The following is a 17,243-nucleotide window of genomic DNA, read 5'->3' as shown; positions in this document are numbered from 1 at the left end:
CCTTGTAACATTCATAATATAACAAGTCTTGTGTGTCATTCAATAATGCAATTAACACAATTGAATATTTCTTATCTTAACAATATGCGAACTAATTGCATTTTCTTATCTCAATTACATTCACGCAACTGATAAGTTAAACAATTGAAAATGCACTAAGTGGGTATGCTCAGTTAGAAGTTATACTTTAACTAGTGTTAAATTCCATTTTCTATAGTTTCAGCTATAAGTTCTAAACCTTTTATAGAGCAGAAATTAATAAAGTTAAAAGAGGTTTCTTTTGCTTCTTAGGAAACTTGTGATACGACAGGCAATCACCAAATGACATTATAATTCATTTTTATTGTGTAAATTGTAAATAAATCAATTTGTGAAAAACAATACAAACAAAACATATAACACTCTAGATATAGAAGCTTATATACAAATTCACATTGGTTTCAATACTTATTTTTGTTTAACTTAAGGCAAATATGCATAAAAAATAGTTGAAATTCTTGTATAGAAAGATCTTTTGTCTACAAAAAACAGCACCAATGGGAGAGAGCATTGCATAAAAATTGAGGACGGATTCGTGCTGATATATAAACAAAAAATAGCATTCATTAATTCTATAACAATATTTGTACGATTAGTTGTAGTAGACATTATTAGAGAATCAGCATTCCTCTTTTTCTTCAAGCTCACATTCATCCCACTCCAGTTTAGTATTCAATTTAATGACCCAATCACAGAATTGGCCCTCTTTGAGATTAACAAAGTCTGCCAGGAAAACATTTACACGCGGCTTCTGCCCATTATCAAAGGGCCCCGGCAACTGTTCCGCTATCCAGGGCTTTAACTTTCGGTCCACGCGCTTTGCTGTGCGCTTCAAAGTGAAGAATAAACGCAGCGCTATATAACGACCCGTTGGCGTGAGTAGACACTGGGAGACGTAGCCTTGTTGGGGCTGTCGAGAGAGCAGCGAGTTGGCAAGAAAAGACTGCAGCTTCTTAATGCTAGCCGTATTGGGCCACGGTGTTGGCCAAGCATAACTTGGCCAGAATTGAGCTGGCAGGCCAATGGGACAGCGTCTACAGATGAGCACCACTTGGCGCTGCAGCTCAGCGCAGTTCGTCAAAGAGCATTCGAGGAGCGGACCATCCGTTGTGGCATACAGACGTTGATCGAAGAACTGGAGTAGCTCCTTGTGGAGCTGCTGATGATGTGAAATCGTCATATCATAGAAGTGTTGTAAATCCAACACAACAACTTCTTCGGGATGTGTATCGAGGAATTGAAGCAGCTCCATGAGTGGTTCAAACACTTCCATTGCAAATACGCTGTGACAATAATAGAATTTTCCCTCATGTTGTGCTATTCGCAAATCGAAGTAACGCACTCCCAGATGCAGTTGCTCTAAAATGTTTGACGATTGATTTTTGGACCAACGACGTACAAAGAATGGGAAAAAGCGATGCCAGCGACGTATTGCGGTATCGGCATCGGGTGCTAGCTTTGAATTGCTGTTAATTCCGTAGGTCATCGTATTGTGGGAACCTACGACGGAATTTCTTCAATGTTAATTAGTCGAAATGAGGCGTTGCCTAGACATTGATGATCTCATATACCTGGCATAGCCAAATTAACAATTGATAAATCGCGCAATTCCGGCGGCAAATCGCGCATCCAATGCTCCTTAGACATCTTTGCTGCTGGAGGTGAATTTTGTGCTTTTATGGCGACGTTTTAAATGCACTAAAACACCGAACGCTTCGTTTTGGCTATAAACAGCGGTATTTTTAAGCATGTGCTGAAAGTACTTGATTTTCGAGGCATCGATACACGTGGCTTAGCAAAATAAACAACTATCGATATTTGTATTGGCGCTTGAATTGTAACATATCGATTAATTTTGAAAAATGTGTTAGCCTCTTAAAAATAATACGCAGAAATTGTGTATTAACTAAATTAATTATAAACTTTGATAGGTATAAAAAGCTACGTAAGACAGTTTTACTTTAAAACGTTCTACGTTTCAGTAAAAAAAGTTTTTATTACATATTGGCATTTTGATTATACGATTTACATGAGAAGCACTAAAATTAATTTATATTTTCTTTATTCTCCCCGTCAAGATCCTCCAATAGAAGACTCTGATGGGTACGCTTGGCCAGCAATTGTTCCGATTCATTGAAAACCCGTACATTGCGTAGACAATTGTTGAATGTACAATTCCCCAGCCAGTTGCTTTCATTGTAGCTACAATATAGATCAAATTAAGGATTAGAGATATATTTAATATGTCTTTCAAGGATTGCTCACCGTTGCAGATCAGTGAAATGTTTAAGGGCCAACGTCTTTTCACTGCTATTGGGCAAAGGGATGCCATCTGCTAAAATGCCTATCTTACAGGTATGAAAATTGCAATTGTGGCCAAGCATTTGCAGCTTTGTCGATTGATCCAGCAATTCCAAGCCGGTGTTACATTTCCTGATGTTTACATTGCTAAGCTTAGCGCTCGTTTCGGCACGCATTGAAATACCAATTGCAAAGCTTTCTAGCCAGCAATCCTGCAGATCAAGCCGGCCTTGTGGCATGCACACAATGGCCTCCTGCGTGCTGGAGCGCCCGTCGCCCAACAATCGACAGCTGTGCAGCGTAAGTGTTCCATTGCGCAGCAAAATGCCGCGACGCACATGCCGACAATCCAGTACTAGGTGCGAAAGAGTGTAGTCACCATCGATGACCAACAAAGTGCTGTCCTCATCACTTGAGCAGACTAAAGGCAACTTTGATAGTTCATGCTTTGGATCAATTACTGCTTGCGCGTCGATTAGGCCCTTAATACTTCCATTATCATTCAGATGCTCGAGAAATTTGATAGTGTGCTGACCGGGAGATATGAGTATATCCTCGTTGGCCTGTGAAATGCTGAGCACATCCTAAAATTAAGGCAAATTATTATGTTATGAATGATAACTTAATGAGGCCTCATTCACTCACCTGCAAAGTGTTGCCAAGCTGAACTTTAGCATTCGGCTTTGCATGCTGCTCGGCCAGTTTGAGGAGAGCAATATGCGTCTGAAGTTCGCACGGAAGTGTGACCAGATGACACATTTGCTTATTTTCCGATTTCTCCTCCATTTGATTCAGACGTCCGGGACTGCGCTGCAGCAAATGACGCTTTAACACATTGCTTTGTAATTCACTATAGGCTCTTCGCATTTCTGGATTTTCAAGAATCTCGAATTCACTGCGAATGATCGCCAGACGTAGATGGAGGCACATCAGATCAGTCACCGGCAACATTGACTTATTCAAGTTATTCGATTTAGGACTTCCACCCGTTTTTGGTTGTTTGCGTGGCGGATCTGTGGCATTGTCATTGAGTTCGACGGCCTCATCATCGCTCTCGGCCTCGGCATCGCTCATGTCAAGTTCCAGATACTCCAGACGCTGTTGTATATAGCGCGCCTCCATTAATAAAGTGCGCATATGTAGTGCCAGTGGGCGTGGCAAGCGATTCTTGGTCAAATCACAAGCAAGCTGTATGCGCGCCTGCAAATGCATTTGCACCCAATCCCGATCATCATCGTAATCCTTGTCCCAAGGCATCCACACATGTGCGTAAAAGAAACGCAAGCGATCAATGCATTCTGCGGTGGTGTCCACATTTAGTGCCGAGTTTTCCTGTTGCAATGTTGGCCACAGTTCAATTAATGAGACTTCATTGCGCTCCGGTAAATGCACATCTTGATCTTGCACGGCGGTTACCGTAAACACGGCTTTGAGCTCGTCAAAAATAACCTGGTCGACGCACCCAAACACAATGGTAGGATATCGCAGCTTCAAGTCCTCACAGATGACGCGCGGTATTTTCCACATAGCCTGCCAACCTGCATATGTGTGTGAATATGTGAGTACTGTCTGCGCATGTGTGTATGTTTTACTTACCTGCTGGCTCTATTTGCAGCTCAACAAAGGACTTCCATTCAGAGCGTACATGCGAGGCGGGCATGGGCGCGTTATCCCATGATAATACAGCTTTCGCCTCTTTTAGACGCTCAAGGAACGACTTTTCATATGTATAAACATCCATTCTCGGTAATTTATTCTCAAATCAACAAGCGTTTAAATTTGAATGTGCGTACGATAGAAGCTGCGCCTGCCTTGGCGACACCAGTGCTGTCTGTTTTTCGGTTATCGATAATAATATTATCGAGTGTCATAGCATTCAGCTATCCGGTGTGTAGTAGCAAAGTACTTGCAGCATCGATACTTGCAGATGTGAATTGCTTTCCATAAATTTGATAAACAAAACGCAGAATGGCTGCAAATAATACAACAGATGAACATTTCGAAGGCGCCGACGTAAATTTATGATACTATCAGCATATACTCAGTAATTAATACATCCACATTGCAGTTCGATGAGGATGTTGATGATGAGCAAATGGTCTCCACCAATTCGGGCCGCAAGCGTCTTTTCAGCAAGGAACTGCGGTGCATGATGTTTGGTTTTGGCGACGATAAAAATCCTTATACGGAGACAGTCGATCTACTGGAGGATCTGGTTATTGAATATATTGCCGAGACCACACATCGTGCTATGGAAATTGGACGCACTGGTCGTGTCCAAGTAGAGGATATTATTTTTCTCGTTCGAAAGGATCAACGTAAATATGCGAGAGTCAAGGATCTACTAACCATGAATGAGGAGCTTAAGAAAGCGCGCAAAGCATTTGATGAGATTAAGTATGTGGGTAAGTATCTGAAAGGCAGTTTCTTGTGCATTGAAAGTTGCTTCTATATATATTTTTGTGCAGGCACCGAGGGAAAACTCAAATGACACAACCAGAAGAAGCCGAACTCAACTTAGACTTAAGCTTAATTTTAAGCATAACTAATACTTTATTTGTAAAATTATTCAATTAATCAAAGTAGTCTTCAATGTCTATGTCCGGATTAAGTATGTCATCTCCATAGGGAGTCAGATCTGTGCCATTTAATATCAAATTCTCGCAGGTCTCTGCGAGATCCGTATCACCAATCAATATGGCCCCGCGCAGTCGTCCTTGATGTAGTACAAATTTGATGTATTCTTTATTGCGTGTGCAGCGCACAAGCAACTCATAGTCGCGACCCAGATCCTGGCCGTTGAAGCGTCCGAGCAGAACAACAGGAAAGCCAAACAGTTGCGTCACATGGCCGAATAGCTCAAAACAGAAATCTTGATAGACTGTTTCGCCCTCGTGTACAGCTGCCATACTGCGCCCAGCCATGGCACCCATTTGACGCGCCTGCGTCCACAGTCGCATCTGAAACCAGTGCGTTCCATTTGGCCAGCCAGCGGTGCACACATCCCCCGCCGCATAAACGTCACACAGATTCGTGTTCATCATTTCATCCACTTTAATGCCGCCATCCGCCGCCAGTTGAAGTGGTTTATCTGTTTCGTAGTCGTGTCGTGGCTGCACGCCTGTTGCGGACACAATGAAATCACAGTTGAGACGCTGCACACTACCATCATCGTGCTTTAGACTAATGGACAAAGCTTCTCCAGTTGTGACCTGCTCGACACGCTCTATGTGAGAATTGTAATAAATCTTGGGCATATCTCGACTAGCAGTGTCTGCGACGCCTCCACCTAAGTCGTAGGTACGATGCCAGTCGGGTCCCAAGGCGGCGCCGCGCCTACTTTGCTTCTGCTCCTCCTGCTCGGCTCTGGGTAGCAATTCGCTATAACGCATTCGCTTGATAGCCGTTGCAGGTTTGGTTGTTACTGTCTGATCCGTCTCCCGTTTGGCTAGTTGAAAGAACTCTGCTGCGCCGGGATCCACGAAGGTTGCCGAAATGTGAGCATCCTTGATTACCCAGTGTACGTTCACATCGTGCAACTCATGAGCTAATTCGCTAGCAATGCCTCCGTTGCCCAGAATGAGCACATCCTTAGCGCTGGCCAGCCGACGCTGCAGCTCCAGCACAGAATCTGTGTCGCGTATGCCAATGATGCGTGTGTTGAGCTCATTCTCGCCGGTGCTAAACAATTTAGCTGCACCGCCCGTGCACAAGCAGATATAGCGATAGTTGATGACCAGCCCAGTCTTGGTGCGCGCCCAATGTTCACCGCTGTTGATGTATGCCAGCTGGTCCACAATGGTCCCTATGCCTGCACGTAAATCGCTTACATTCTGTTCCCGTACATCGAACTTGTGTAGATAGCGAGCAACTGGCACCAGATTAGTCACGCTCTTTACCACGCTCGATTCGGTCAACAGTAAAATCGTTTCGTTTGGACAACAAATGGTTAAAGCTTCTGCACAAGAGACGCCAGCAATGCCGCCGCCAACAACTAGGAATGTGCAATTACGAGACATCTAGGAAATTAGGAAATTATTAGTATTATGTACTTAAAACAGTCAGCTGTTGCAAATGATTGTTGCATATAGAAACAGCTGATGACAACTTAACCTCAAATGGAAGCAATGCAAATTGTAAATAATATCAGCTGTTCCAAAGTTTTTCTTTTTGCATTGCCAAAAAATTTATAAATGGCAAACAGCTGTTATGACAGCTGATTGTAACTTAACCTTAAATAAAAGACTATTCTTGGCGTTTCAACAAAAAATTAACTTTAATCATTTACTGCTTTGAATCCTCTTTTTTGCCATAGTACTCGCTGTAATCATACTCCCGGAAAGGCACATCGTAGGTGATGAGACCACAATCGCGTGCTTGCTCCACAGCGACCGTCAGACGCAAATGACTCTTCTGACAGAGACCCGTCTTGGAATAGCTCAGCACTTGGCCGCTATACGGTGAAATAAACTGTTTTAGCAGCTCCGTGTTACGATAGTCCAGTACCAGATACTCATCGCGACAGATGGGACATGGATTGCCTGTGCTGATCTTTCCCTGGCGAATGCAGGTCTTGCGCGTCTTTCGCGGCGCAAACATGCCCTTATGATTGCGACTGTTAAAAAGAGCAAATTAATTGGAATTGCTTTTAAGGGGATCAAAATTGTTATTCTGCTACGTACCGATATTGTGTCCACACAAACTCATCGCCATAAGTTGTTTTGTATGCGGCACTTTTTAAATAGCGTATCGAAGTCTCCACTGGTATAACAGTTTTGCGATCCTTGGGATCTGAAGCGGAATCTTTTGCATTTTCTCCTTCTTCATCTTCTGCAGGCGTTTCATTTTCGGCTGCCGGCTCAGCTTTACAATGCTGCGCACTGGCTGTGTGCAGCGATACTCGACTGTTGCGTGTTATTTGTGTCAAGGTGCTGTAAATTCCGCGTGCTAAAGGCAACATTTTAATTAATTAATTGCGGCTTGTTTTATTGTTAGCTAAAAATGCGTGCAGCGACGTAACAACCAGCTGTTTATTTTGTTTACAATTTAAGTTGGTCACACTGTGTAATGGCTGGCAAAAAGCTCACAACTATGGGAGCTCGCGCAATCGGTTCGATAACAAGCATTTCGCGTAGTCTATTTAATTTATTAAACAATTCTCTGTGCATTTTCTGTCAAAATGTAAAGTGTATTTAAATTTATTATTTTTGGTAAAAAGTAAAAACTGTCGTACCACGTTTGTTTGTGGTGGCTAAAGTAGCGTAATTTGAGCGTGAGTATGTGCGCGCTCGTCCCTATATAACGGTAAAAGCAAACCGATCACATACTACACACATATACAAACTGAGAGGGCATGAATGAAATGTTGCCTATCGCTCGCATTTTATTTAGTTGCTGTCGGTATTTACTAGTGCAAAGTAGCCTGTGCAAGTGCAGGCAAAGTCGCGGTCGTTGTCGGTTTCCGGGTCGCAGTTGATATATATGTGTGTGTGTGCGTATTTGCGAGTTCACGCCTGTGACAACATAAAATCACGTGTATAAAGGCAGCATTTATTTACTATTTGCCCATAGTGAGGAGCAGTCGCTGACGTATGTAGTTCTCTTGTAATTCATGGCGTGCGTCCTTGTGTAATGGTGTTTGTGTGAACTGAGTGTTGTGTGCGTGTTTCTTGCTGCTCTGCATGCATAAAATGTATTGTGGACTCTAACTTTAATCAATATATTTTACTAGACGGTTCATTTAAATTTAATTGCTTAAAGTAAAACCCACACACATGCCAGTGCTCTGCTGTGCTATTCTTTACAGGTGCCTTCGCCGCTAGCAACAACAACAGCGACAATAAGCACGGTTTTTGTTTGCCGTTATTTGCCGCCCGCAGCCGACGACGCCAGCAGCGCAACACACACACACGCACAAAAGGTGAGTCAAATGCTCAAAGTGTTATTGTATGCATGTAGGTAGGTATGTGTGAGTGTTTTCATGTCTGTATGTGTGAGAGCGTTTGTCTAGTGTTTTAATGCTTTTTATAAATAGTTACGCGAGTGCAGAGTATGCAAAAGCAAAACCATCAACATTTCTTATCAATTGCGAACAGCTAACAATAAAAACTATAAATACGACGAATCGCTGACTTTGAACTAGGTAGGAAGGGGTACGCAAGAAGTTCTTGCCCTCAAAACACATACAAACTTTCGAGTGACTTTTCGCGCATTTCGTGTAATAAATTGTGCTTCCTTCGTTGCTACAACACACACAAAGCAAATCCCCGTAACGCTGCTAAATTAGTACCTGTTGGCTGTGTGGCCCCTTTTATTTTTTTTCCGCCTTATGACAACAAACATACAAACAAGCCAGAAAGTGTGTCAGCCATTGAACAACTAGGCACATACCCCGTTATTTCATCAATGCAATATTTTGCATGAGTATTTTTCATGAATGAGTAATTGTATAATTGCCTGTACAGTCCGTCCGAAAGAGAAAGAGAGAGGGGGTGAGACTTTCTTAAAACTTAGCTCGATATTTATGTGAGAAAAGTTATCGACATTTATTTAGCGCGGAGCTGAACTCAAGTTGAGCTTCGATCATTTCATTAATAGAGGTGGCCACTTGCTTAACGAGGTTAATTAAATTATGTCGTTGATTAATTCTTTATTTCTTTTTTTTTAACTTTTCTTGGAAACGGAATATACCTTGGATATAAATAATAACGCAATATCTTAGAGGGCATAGGAGTTGTCGCCATTGACGCCGTAGCTAACATTTCGCTGTTGACGTTTTCGTATTCATTTTCCTTTTTATTTTCCATGTTTAGCTCACCTTTCAGGTGGGGCGTCTCACATATTATTTTTGAAATTTGAATCAACGTTATTCTTTCTAATTTTCTTTTCTTTATTTTTGTTTTTGTTGCTGTTTTTTTTGCACGTCAAACGGAAATATTTGGCTTTTGGTGGGGCCTTAGATTATTGGTTTCGTTTTCATGACCTTTGTGGGGGCGGTGCACACCTCGCCTTTTGATAGCCATTAGCATTGGCTTGCCTGTCAGCTCCTTTCACGTAAAATATTTCCAGTCAGTGTGGGCGCTTCATCAATAGACGTTGCCAGTTTTAATTAATGCGTTTGCGCTTAACCAACCTCGATTTCCGAATTTGACAGTTCCATAAGTGTAATTTGCTTGACATTTCCTGCCCTGAGCGCAATCATTAGCACAATGTACGAACTGTTTATATGTCTGTATGTACGACTATTGGGAATGGAAATTGTTTTGTCAATACAGTAAGCATTATGTGCCTTACAATAATATAATATAGAAGTAATATATTTTTATATGTGGCATTAAATGACCTCTCAGCTAGACTCCAACTAATGCATAAATAATAGTCATACTTCAGTGAAAATCCTACAATTAATGGTTTCTATACGTGAAGAACCACGCACGCTTCTAACCCTCCAACAGTATTTATATTATGTGGTGTTATATGACCATCTGAAGTTACTTAGAATCGATAAAAAAGCAAGTGGTAGCTGCTTTTTCCAGTTTATAAATGTGTGAAGACGAGGTAGACAGATAGAGGTTATCTATAGAAAAATCAATTTATGTCTGTTGGATCGTAAGTTACTTTAACCACCTTCGTAGCTGAACCATTCATTACTTTTTCTTATGTTTTTAATCGTTATTTGTTGGAGAACCCACTTCATATATTTATTTACTTAAAGTAGTTGCACTCACTTGTTATAAATGGCATTCTTAAAGCATTATCATTGATGAACTCATTAAAAAATAATATTTTGAATTATAGATTACTCTAATGTTGTTTTAATTGTGCCTTTGTATAATTGTAGGTTTATGTAATATAAACAATATTTTTCTAGAGAATTTTCAAAGCAAATGCAATAGTTGATCGACGTGTCCAAGTCGCTGGCCAATCACAATGCTTAAACATACCAACACATGCGCACGCCAGCACACATACACTCTCACTCACAAATATGCCTCAAACACCTGTAGCAGTTCGTATATAAAGCACACGCATATACATATAGTTGACTCTGTCTAACCTATGACATTTGAGTAAAATTTGAGCCCAGCTTATGGTGAAGAGTTGCAGCGGCAGCAGTAGTTGGTAATTCCATGTTACATATTACATGCACATGTGTCTGTGTAAATATATAGTTGACTTTGTCTAACTAATGGCATTTCATATAATATTGAGCCAATCCTAAAGTGAACCGAGTCATAAAAGAGTTTATCGTGTTAATTATAGAACTTCACTTAATGTCGTGTATTGACTATAGTTTATTAATAACTATAAGTAATTTCCTCATTTCCAATTATTAATAGAATTTTTATATATCTATACTATTTACAACTCCAGCATGTCGTGTTGAAATCCATTTGTTATTTCATAAAAAATTCCACTGACCCAAGAGATAGTTAAGAATGAAAATGGACTGACAAAATATGTTGTTATGCATATAACCCGTTAAATGAGCCTACCTCAAACGTCGAGGCTCACCACAATTTAAATACCAATTTGCCTAATTAAGGCGACTTTAAGCAGCACCTACTAGCAGCGCCGCCCTCTTTCACACCCTTCAACAAGCTGACAACTCACTCTGGGACCGCGTATAAGCTCCAAAATATTGCGTGACATACAGTCGGAAGAGCGGCAAGAGAATCCGGAGTGCGGTAACTGCTGACAATGCAGGCCACGTAAATGACATCAACATGTGCAGAGGTCAATCGTTGGGTGGGTTTGTTCTCGGTCACCTGTTCGTTCTGTTAGATTTTTATAAATTCAAGAGCTATGCAACAGCGGCACATTTGAGAGCATTTAAATATTTAACGCCCACCTCTTTTTTGCTGTCTGTCTTTTTTCCCAGCGAGTTGCTGAATAATGCACACGGGAGCACCTGGCAGTTTCCCCCGAGTCCTGGAAAAAGCGACTTTCAATGTCGCTTTGTCAGTCAGGGCCAGTGCCTGAGACGTAAATGTCCTTGTCCATGCTGCTCTAATTTATATTCTTTGTTTTTATTTCTTTTTTTTATTTGCGTACCAAAACAGACAATGATGGCAAAAAGCGATAAGGAAATACTGGCCAATTCCATGTACGAGGATGATCCCAATGGCAATTCAGCACCCACAGCACTGCATCAGGAGGAGGAGGAGAAGGAGAAGAGGCAAACGACGGCAAATGATGCATCCACAGAGAGCACTAAAACAGTTCCGGCGGCAGCGGCAGTGACTTCACCACGTTGGGGCCCTCAAAACAAAGGTGCACAGGAGCTGGCATCACTCTATAGTCCAGGTGAGGATAATTAACAGTCATATAACAGTTATATAACAGCTGTATAACAGTTGTATAACCGCTGTATAGTATATGGTATGTATAGGAATTGCTTAAAAACGAAATAAGTACGTATAACACTTTTAACAATATAACAGTTGACTACAATTAAAGTCGTATAGCCTCCTCCAGTTTAAATACATGTATATTAAGTTATTTATAAATTCGTACTGTATAACACTTGTGAAGAACTACAGACCTATATAAACTCGTATATACATAAGTGATCGAAAAATATTTTATGAACAACGATATATGTATGAGATAGACGAAAACAGTACAAACCTATAATAATACTTTAACTTATATTGTGGCTACTGGATGAATCAATCGTAAAAATAGATTAGCTACTATCAATTTTAATCAGTTATACTAACAGTATATCAATTTCGTAGGCTGCTCGTTTAATTCATTAATAGCCACAAACCGATAATCAATTATATAGCGGCTATATAGTTGCTACGCCGCATATCATTTACGAGTATAACACTTTTCGCAGGTAAACGTGCACAGGAAATCATTTGTGTTTACACCTGCATCGGCCTGATGATCATCAATTTGGCGCTGATTGCGAAACACATGCGTTTGGAGCGTATCAGCGTGGCCTTCATCTCCGCATTGGGTGGCATTATAACAGCCGATTTTGCCTCCGGACTGGTTCATTGGGCAGCAGATACCTGGGGCTCTGTCGACTTACCCATAATTGGAAGGGTAAGAAATATCTAACGAACATTAGAACTGGTAATGAGTTTAACTTTTCATTTCCAGAACTTTTTGCGACCCTTTCGTGAACACCATCTCGATCCGACTTCAATAACACGTCATGATTTCATTGAGACAAACGGAGATAACTTTATGGTTGGCATTCCCATACTTGGCTATTTGGCGCACTATTTTTATATAAAAACACCGTACGAAATTCAACAGAATTTCGGCTGGATTGCCTATGTATTTCTATGCTCCATATTTGTGGCTATGACGAATCAGGTGAGACTTATTATTGAATTGAAGTTTACCCCATTATCAGTAAATTTAACTAATATCCATTGTTTAGATACACAAATGGTCGCACACGTATTGGGGCCTGCCACGGTGGGTACTGTTGCTGCAGAGCTGTCACATCATTTTGCCGCGCAAGCATCATCGCATTCATCATGTAGCGCCGCATGAGACGTACTTTTGCATTACCACCGGCTGGCTAAATTGGCCACTGGAGCAGCTTAGGTAAGTATATGGAAATGCTTGTCGAATTAACATTTTCAATTACTTTTCGGTTCTTCTAGATTTTGGTCAACCTTTGAGTTTATTATTGAACGCTTAACAGGCTTAAAGCCGCGCGACGATGACATGAAATGGGCAAAGAAACTCACATAGCTATGCTTTCCCAATTGTATATAGAAGAACTTGGACCAAGCAGCGTTAAATAAGAAGCTTTGCCACTTATATGAAACAAAACCACGGGAAAAAAAACTCTTGAGAGCAACAAAAGTAATTTGTTACAACCCTTTTTTTTATTTTCCGCAACCAAAAAATATTATATAGAAATATATATAAGGTTAACTAGTTTATATTTATGCTGTCCAAACACGAAGTGAATGAAAGGAAATTACATAGTTTTTAGTTGAACAAATTTGTTAAAAAAGAAATAGTTTTGTTAAGTAAAATCCTAAAGTGTAATGTTGTTTAATGTATTTGTTTATAGACTCGCACATGCAAAGCGTACATTGATCTCGGTACTCATAAAATATTACAATTAAAGTTACAACGAGTGAGCCTTATCTACGTATAGATTATATATATGTTAAATGTACAACAAGCGCACAGGCACAACCAGAGCTTGTTTCAATTGTTAATGGAACTTTTTTAAAAACTTTACAAAGACACAAACTGCTTAAATACGGCAACAATTTTGATACAAAAAAAAACATAATGTTCAATACATTTCAACGGCTTTAAAGGCTATTTATATAAATATAAATATATGTGTATGTATATATATATATACAGTTAGATATATATATATATATTAATGAACTAGACGCTGTATGCAATCAAGAAAGTGACTTACAATTTTTGCCTTATAAACAAATCATTTTTGTGTATGTGTAAATGTAATTATATTATACTAACAACAATACCAAAAGACAGTGAACAACTTTTTTAAAGACGCTAAGCAACTTTTTTAGTGCGCACATTTCTGAACAATTTAGTGCATAAATTAAATATAGTATTAACCAAAATACAAATGAATAGAACACTTCTGTTATTGGATTATGTAAAGCAAAAGGCAGGCCAACTAAATGTATTATTATAAGCCTAAGCCAGCTAAATTTGTACTTTTTGTAAACAGAAAAAATATCTTTTTATATATATATACTTAAAAATGTATATATACTTAATATATCATTTAATGCGCCTGGCAATGGCTTGGAGTGCTGAAACATGTTTTGCAAAACAAATTAATTATAAGTGAGCAATATTAATTGTGATTAAAAACCCCCAAGAATTAAGGCGATATCGAATTGTAGTTTTAATTCTTCTCTTGACAAGTAAAATAAATATTTTAGATTTATGATTTATTAATACACACAAGCAACAGAGAAACAAAACAAAAACTTGTCATGTATGCAACGCGTTGAGATAACTCTAACAACATCAACGTGCTGCATACTTGGCAACATTTTGTCACGTTTTTGCTAAATGTTGATTTCATTGTACAAGATTTACTCTGATTGTCACGCATATTTATAATTTGGAAATCATTCATTAAGCTCCCATTTGTGTAATGTTTAATTCCATCTTCTGACTAATTGATATTGCAGCAAATCTATAGAACGCTACACTATGCAACGAATCAGATATCGAAATTTAATTGTTCACAATTCCTTTTTTTATTTTTGATATTATTTATGTAAATTATTTATATTTTAAGCACGCTTATTTATGATTGTATTTTTTAATTTATCTTTATATTTTATTCTTTACAGCTTTCTGAAAGCAAAGTAAGCCTCCCACTGGCTTAGTTTAAAGTTGATTTTGTATTAACTTCATAGGCTTAAGCCATTTTTATATTTTAGGTTGTGTCTTATAGGTAGCACGTGTGTCAGGGGGAACTTCCCAAGCAATTTGAAAGCATCTCAAATACATGCAGCAGCAGGAGCTAGCCCATTTGCTTCTATTTCTATATAAATTTATTCAAATCACAAAATGTAGAATATTTTCATTATTGTATACTGAAAGTCCTTTATTCAATAATTAATGTTAATCCACGCACTCAACTCAATGCTGCAATGGCAAATGTGCAATTTTTGAAATATTGCCTCGTTTTACAACACTGGACACTTAGCTCATTAGGCCAGTTGGCAATGCTGCAGTAAGGTACAGTCACGTTTATGTTTCTATCTATTTTGAGCTTATATTTGAATTTGTAATTACAAGTCAATACAATTGCCAAAATTTGTAGATTAATTATGTAAAAGCAAAACCTATTTATATATATATATATCAAATTTACGTTTTGCGTTCCACTTTCTTTTGAAGATTTGAGTTTAAGTAAACCAATAATTATAGATGTCGCTATATACACTCGTTTTTATGTAATGCCCCAGTAGTTACTTTCTTTAAAATAATTCTGTATAAATAGTTGTTTATCCATAGATTGGCTAAAAATAATATTAGTAATAGTTCTAGGAAAATTTTGACTTTGTTTAAGCTTTTAAAAATCATTCTTATTGTTTTCAGAGCTCTCTATCGACCTGTTCCCGTGCTCTTGTCCAATTCTCAATTGTCTCCTGGGCATTGAGCTCCTTGAATGTCTCGTGGTCCCAGTATTTATTCTGTTGACGGTGCAGTGCAGCTTGTGGCACAAGGATCGGACGACATCTACGTTTCAGCCAGGCCTTGAAGCTATTGCATTTCCTTTTGGGCGACTTTTCCACCGATTCTATGTAATCTGCAGAGATTATTCCTGCAGGTTTTGATGGCCTCTCTGGGATTGGCGGTGGTTGTGGGATTGATGGTCGCTCTGGGATTGACAGTCGCTCTGGAATTGGCGGTGGCTGCGAGATTGATGGTCGATCTGGAATTGGCGGGCGCTCTGGAACTGTGGGGCGCTGTGATTCTGGTGGTGAATGCGCTTTTGGCGGTAGATCAGATATTGTCCGTTGCGGCGAATTATCATCTAGATGCACCGATTCGAATGGTCGCTCAAATGTTGTTGGGGATAACGATTTAGGCCCTCGCAACGCCGATTTTGGAGTTTGCTCCGATGCCAATTCTTTAGGTTTGCATTGTACTTCCGATTTTTCCGGTACTGCTGCAGAATTGGCTTTTGAACGTTTGAGCCGTTTTGATAATGCTTTTCGACGCTTCGATTTTGATGGTTTCCCCGAGGCTAAAGGTTGCTCCGATACTAAAGATAACTTTGCTTTAGATTGCTTATAACATATCGTTGGGTCGGAGCAAGATACTTCCGATGCTATCGATCGTTGTTGCGGCTCCTTTTCCATCCCCGTACTACTGCTCTGGACTTGGACATGGCGTTTCACTCCCCAATAGCGACATACCAAGGCCAGTAGCACTAGGACTAAAACGTAAACGGAGATCAAGCTCATGTTTTGCCATAACCAAAAGTCGTTATATGCCAGTGGTAGCCCTTGTGGTCTATTGCGGTCTTCTGGTAACCCCAGCTTCAGCTTGTCGCAGTCAATGCTGCTCAGCTCGGCGATATCCTTGCACAACTCTGGCATCGCCTCGCGCCACCAGGCGACCCTGGCATCATTGGCTGCCTTCACGACCAGCTCCCTGCAGTGGGTGCACACCTGGCACATCAACTCTGCCTGGCAAACGGTATTCATGTTTAGTGCCTCGATAGATCGAACATACAGTTTATAAAGAGCATACTTTTCAAAAGCTACTGGGGCAAATACTACGTAAATGGGCTCAGTTCCGAGTTATGCTGCTGCCAGGTATTCCCATACCCATTCGTACCTACTTATCTGAACTTTTAAGCACAAACTCGCATTACAGGTTAAGCATATGAGTGGCATGTCGTGGAGGCTGCCGGATCAGGATTATCTCTCTGCAGCAACTCCTTTAATAAGCGTTAGCAAATTGTTTGACAACTAAAGAAAGTCTCAAATTGTTATTGCAATTATTTTAGATTAATTTATTTTTTACTTCTACAGGCAACAATTGCAATGAAAAAATGCCTTTACTGAGGCTTACCTATCTAGCGTTAAGCAATCTCTATTGACTCTATATATTGAGATCATCTTTTATAATGAACTCTCATTTGTGTGCTTATTTTCTTTAGTTTCATTATTCTCATTTTCGCGTTTCGGTTCTTTGTGGCGCGCCTTCGTCCACTTCTCAATGTTCCGTTCGTTGACGACGCGCTGGAGCTGCTTATTCTGCTCGTACTTTTGCTGTCGACGGTGCAGCGCACCTGTGTTATGCACGAAGATCGGACGACACATCCTGTGCATCCATGTCTTGAAGTCCTGCTTTTTCTTGGGTCGTCTTCTAGCTGGTGGCGGTGCAGTTTCGTCTGGCAATAT

The 17,243-nt window shown here is 40.0% G+C and overlaps 7 protein-coding genes across 13 annotated transcripts in view; 2 read left to right on the top strand and 5 right to left on the bottom strand.

The window, feature by feature from the left end:
- Positions 1–502: 502 nt before the first annotated feature.
- Positions 503–1,809, bottom strand: LOC111600395 (PI-PLC X domain-containing protein 2). 2 transcript variants are annotated; one of them, XM_023316473.2, is made up of 2 exons: positions 1,611–1,809; positions 503–1,539 (listed from the first exon to the last, which is right to left on the bottom strand). In XM_023316473.2, exons 1-2 carry the CDS (start codon positions 1,684–1,686, stop codon positions 659–661), a joined length of 957 nt encoding a protein of 318 aa, XP_023172241.2. In that variant the 5' UTR covers positions 1,687–1,809; the 3' UTR covers positions 503–658. The 2 variants fall into 2 exon arrangements, with proteins under 2 accessions (XP_023172241.2, XP_023172242.2); XM_023316474.2 differs by having other exon boundaries at positions 503–1,553; positions 1,611–1,672.
- Positions 1,810–2,035: 226 nt separating this feature from the next.
- On the bottom strand, positions 2,036–4,152 carry LOC111600376 (protein nessun dorma). Its single transcript, XM_023316453.2, has 4 exons — positions 3,937–4,152; positions 2,986–3,878; positions 2,305–2,924; positions 2,036–2,241 (listed from the first exon to the last, which is right to left on the bottom strand). Exons 1-4 carry the CDS (start codon positions 4,079–4,081, stop codon positions 2,085–2,087), a joined length of 1,815 nt encoding a protein of 604 aa, XP_023172221.2. The 5' UTR covers positions 4,082–4,152; the 3' UTR covers positions 2,036–2,084.
- A 90-nt stretch (positions 4,153–4,242) lies between these two features.
- On the top strand, positions 4,243–4,906 carry LOC111600373 (transcription initiation factor TFIID subunit 13). Its single transcript, XM_023316451.2, has 3 exons — positions 4,243–4,353; positions 4,409–4,745; positions 4,809–4,906. The coding sequence occupies exons 1-3, from the start codon at positions 4,309–4,311 to the stop codon at positions 4,829–4,831; spliced, it is 405 nt and encodes a 134-aa protein (XP_023172219.1). The 5' UTR covers positions 4,243–4,308; the 3' UTR covers positions 4,832–4,906.
- LOC111600372 (pyridine nucleotide-disulfide oxidoreductase domain-containing protein 1) lies at positions 4,831–6,449 on the bottom strand. The gene has a single exon (XM_023316450.2). It carries the CDS (start codon positions 6,357–6,359, stop codon positions 4,914–4,916), a length of 1,446 nt encoding a protein of 481 aa, XP_023172218.1. The 5' UTR covers positions 6,360–6,449; the 3' UTR covers positions 4,831–4,913.
- Positions 6,450–6,591: 142 nt separating this feature from the next.
- On the bottom strand, positions 6,592–7,400 carry LOC111600429 (28S ribosomal protein S18b, mitochondrial). The gene is made up of 2 exons (XM_023316522.2): positions 7,023–7,400; positions 6,592–6,955 (listed from the first exon to the last, which is right to left on the bottom strand). The coding sequence occupies exons 1-2, from the start codon at positions 7,298–7,300 to the stop codon at positions 6,625–6,627; spliced, it is 609 nt and encodes a 202-aa protein (XP_023172290.2). The 5' UTR covers positions 7,301–7,400; the 3' UTR covers positions 6,592–6,624.
- A 93-nt stretch (positions 7,401–7,493) lies between these two features.
- On the top strand, positions 7,494–13,233 carry LOC111600428 (transmembrane protein 189). 6 transcript variants are annotated; one of them, XM_023316520.2, is made up of 7 exons: positions 7,495–7,612; positions 8,147–8,260; positions 11,403–11,646; positions 12,185–12,396; positions 12,454–12,672; positions 12,740–12,909; positions 12,969–13,232. In XM_023316520.2, exons 3-7 carry the CDS (start codon positions 11,406–11,408, stop codon positions 13,057–13,059), a joined length of 933 nt encoding a protein of 310 aa, XP_023172288.1. In that variant the 5' UTR covers positions 7,495–7,612; positions 8,147–8,260; positions 11,403–11,405; the 3' UTR covers positions 13,060–13,232. The 6 variants fall into 6 exon arrangements, with proteins under 6 accessions (XP_023172289.1, XP_023172288.1, XP_023172284.1 ...); XM_023316516.2 differs by having other exon boundaries at positions 8,122–8,260; XM_023316518.2 differs by having other exon boundaries at positions 7,495–7,644; positions 8,122–8,260.
- A 3,699-nt stretch (positions 13,234–16,932) lies between these two features.
- Positions 16,933–17,243, bottom strand: part of LOC111600422 — a 785-nt gene continuing 474 nt past the window's right edge. Inside the window, exon 1 of the mRNA XM_023316504.2 lies at positions 16,933–17,243. This exon is cut by the window's right edge and continues 474 nt beyond it. Within this exon, the coding sequence (XP_023172272.2) occupies positions 16,962–17,243 (282 nt within the window). The 3' untranslated portion in view covers positions 16,933–16,961.

The sequence above is a fragment of the Drosophila hydei genome, unplaced genomic scaffold (genome assembly GCF_003285905.1).
Source record: "Drosophila hydei strain 15085-1641.00,03,60 unplaced genomic scaffold, DhydRS2 tig00008124-arrow-arrow-pilon, whole genome shotgun sequence".
Taxonomy (NCBI): domain Eukaryota; kingdom Metazoa; phylum Arthropoda; class Insecta; order Diptera; family Drosophilidae; genus Drosophila; species Drosophila hydei.
Note: the sequence above shows the minus strand (reverse complement) of the source record. Positions and strands in the feature narration are given on the sequence as shown.

Excerpts from the sequence above, each read along its gene's own strand:
- LOC111600395 (XM_023316473.2), bottom strand. The coding sequence starts at position 1,686 with ATGTCTAAGGAGCATTGGATGCGCGATTTGCCGCCGGAATTGCGCGAT. Across the intron at positions 1,540-1,610 it reads TGTTAATTTGGCTATGCCAG|GTTCCCACAATACGATGACC; the intron begins GTATATGAGATC and ends ATTCCGTCGTAG.
- LOC111600428 (XM_023316521.2), top strand. The coding sequence starts at position 11,406 with ATGATGGCAAAAAGCGATAAGGAAATACTGGCCAATTCCATGTACGAG. Across the intron at positions 11,647-12,184 it reads GGCATCACTCTATAGTCCAG|GTAAACGTGCACAGGAAATC; the intron begins GTGAGGATAATT and ends CACTTTTCGCAG. Across the intron at positions 12,673-12,739 it reads TTGTGGCTATGACGAATCAG|ATACACAAATGGTCGCACAC; the intron begins GTGAGACTTATT and ends TCCATTGTTTAG.
- LOC111600372 (XM_023316450.2), bottom strand. The coding sequence starts at position 6,359 with ATGTCTCGTAATTGCACATTCCTAGTTGTTGGCGGCGGCATTGCTGGC.
- LOC111600376 (XM_023316453.2), bottom strand. The coding sequence starts at position 4,081 with ATGGATGTTTATACATATGAAAAGTCGTTCCTTGAGCGTCTAAAAGAG. Across the intron at positions 3,879-3,936 it reads GCTGCAAATAGAGCCAGCAG|GTTGGCAGGCTATGTGGAAA; the intron begins GTAAGTAAAACA and ends ACACATATGCAG. Across the intron at positions 2,925-2,985 it reads AGCTTGGCAACACTTTGCAG|GATGTGCTCAGCATTTCACA; the intron begins GTGAGTGAATGA and ends CCTTAATTTTAG.
- LOC111600429 (XM_023316522.2), bottom strand. The coding sequence starts at position 7,300 with ATGTTGCCTTTAGCACGCGGAATTTACAGCACCTTGACACAAATAACA. Across the intron at positions 6,956-7,022 it reads TTTGTGTGGACACAATATCG|TCGCAATCATAAGGGCATGT; the intron begins GTACGTAGCAGA and ends TCTTTTTAACAG.
- LOC111600373 (XM_023316451.2), top strand. The coding sequence starts at position 4,309 with ATGGCTGCAAATAATACAACAGATGAACATTTCGAAGGCGCCGAC. Across the intron at positions 4,354-4,408 it reads AACATTTCGAAGGCGCCGAC|TTCGATGAGGATGTTGATGA; the intron begins GTAAATTTATGA and ends TCCACATTGCAG. Across the intron at positions 4,746-4,808 it reads TGATGAGATTAAGTATGTGG|GCACCGAGGGAAAACTCAAA; the intron begins GTAAGTATCTGA and ends ATTTTTGTGCAG.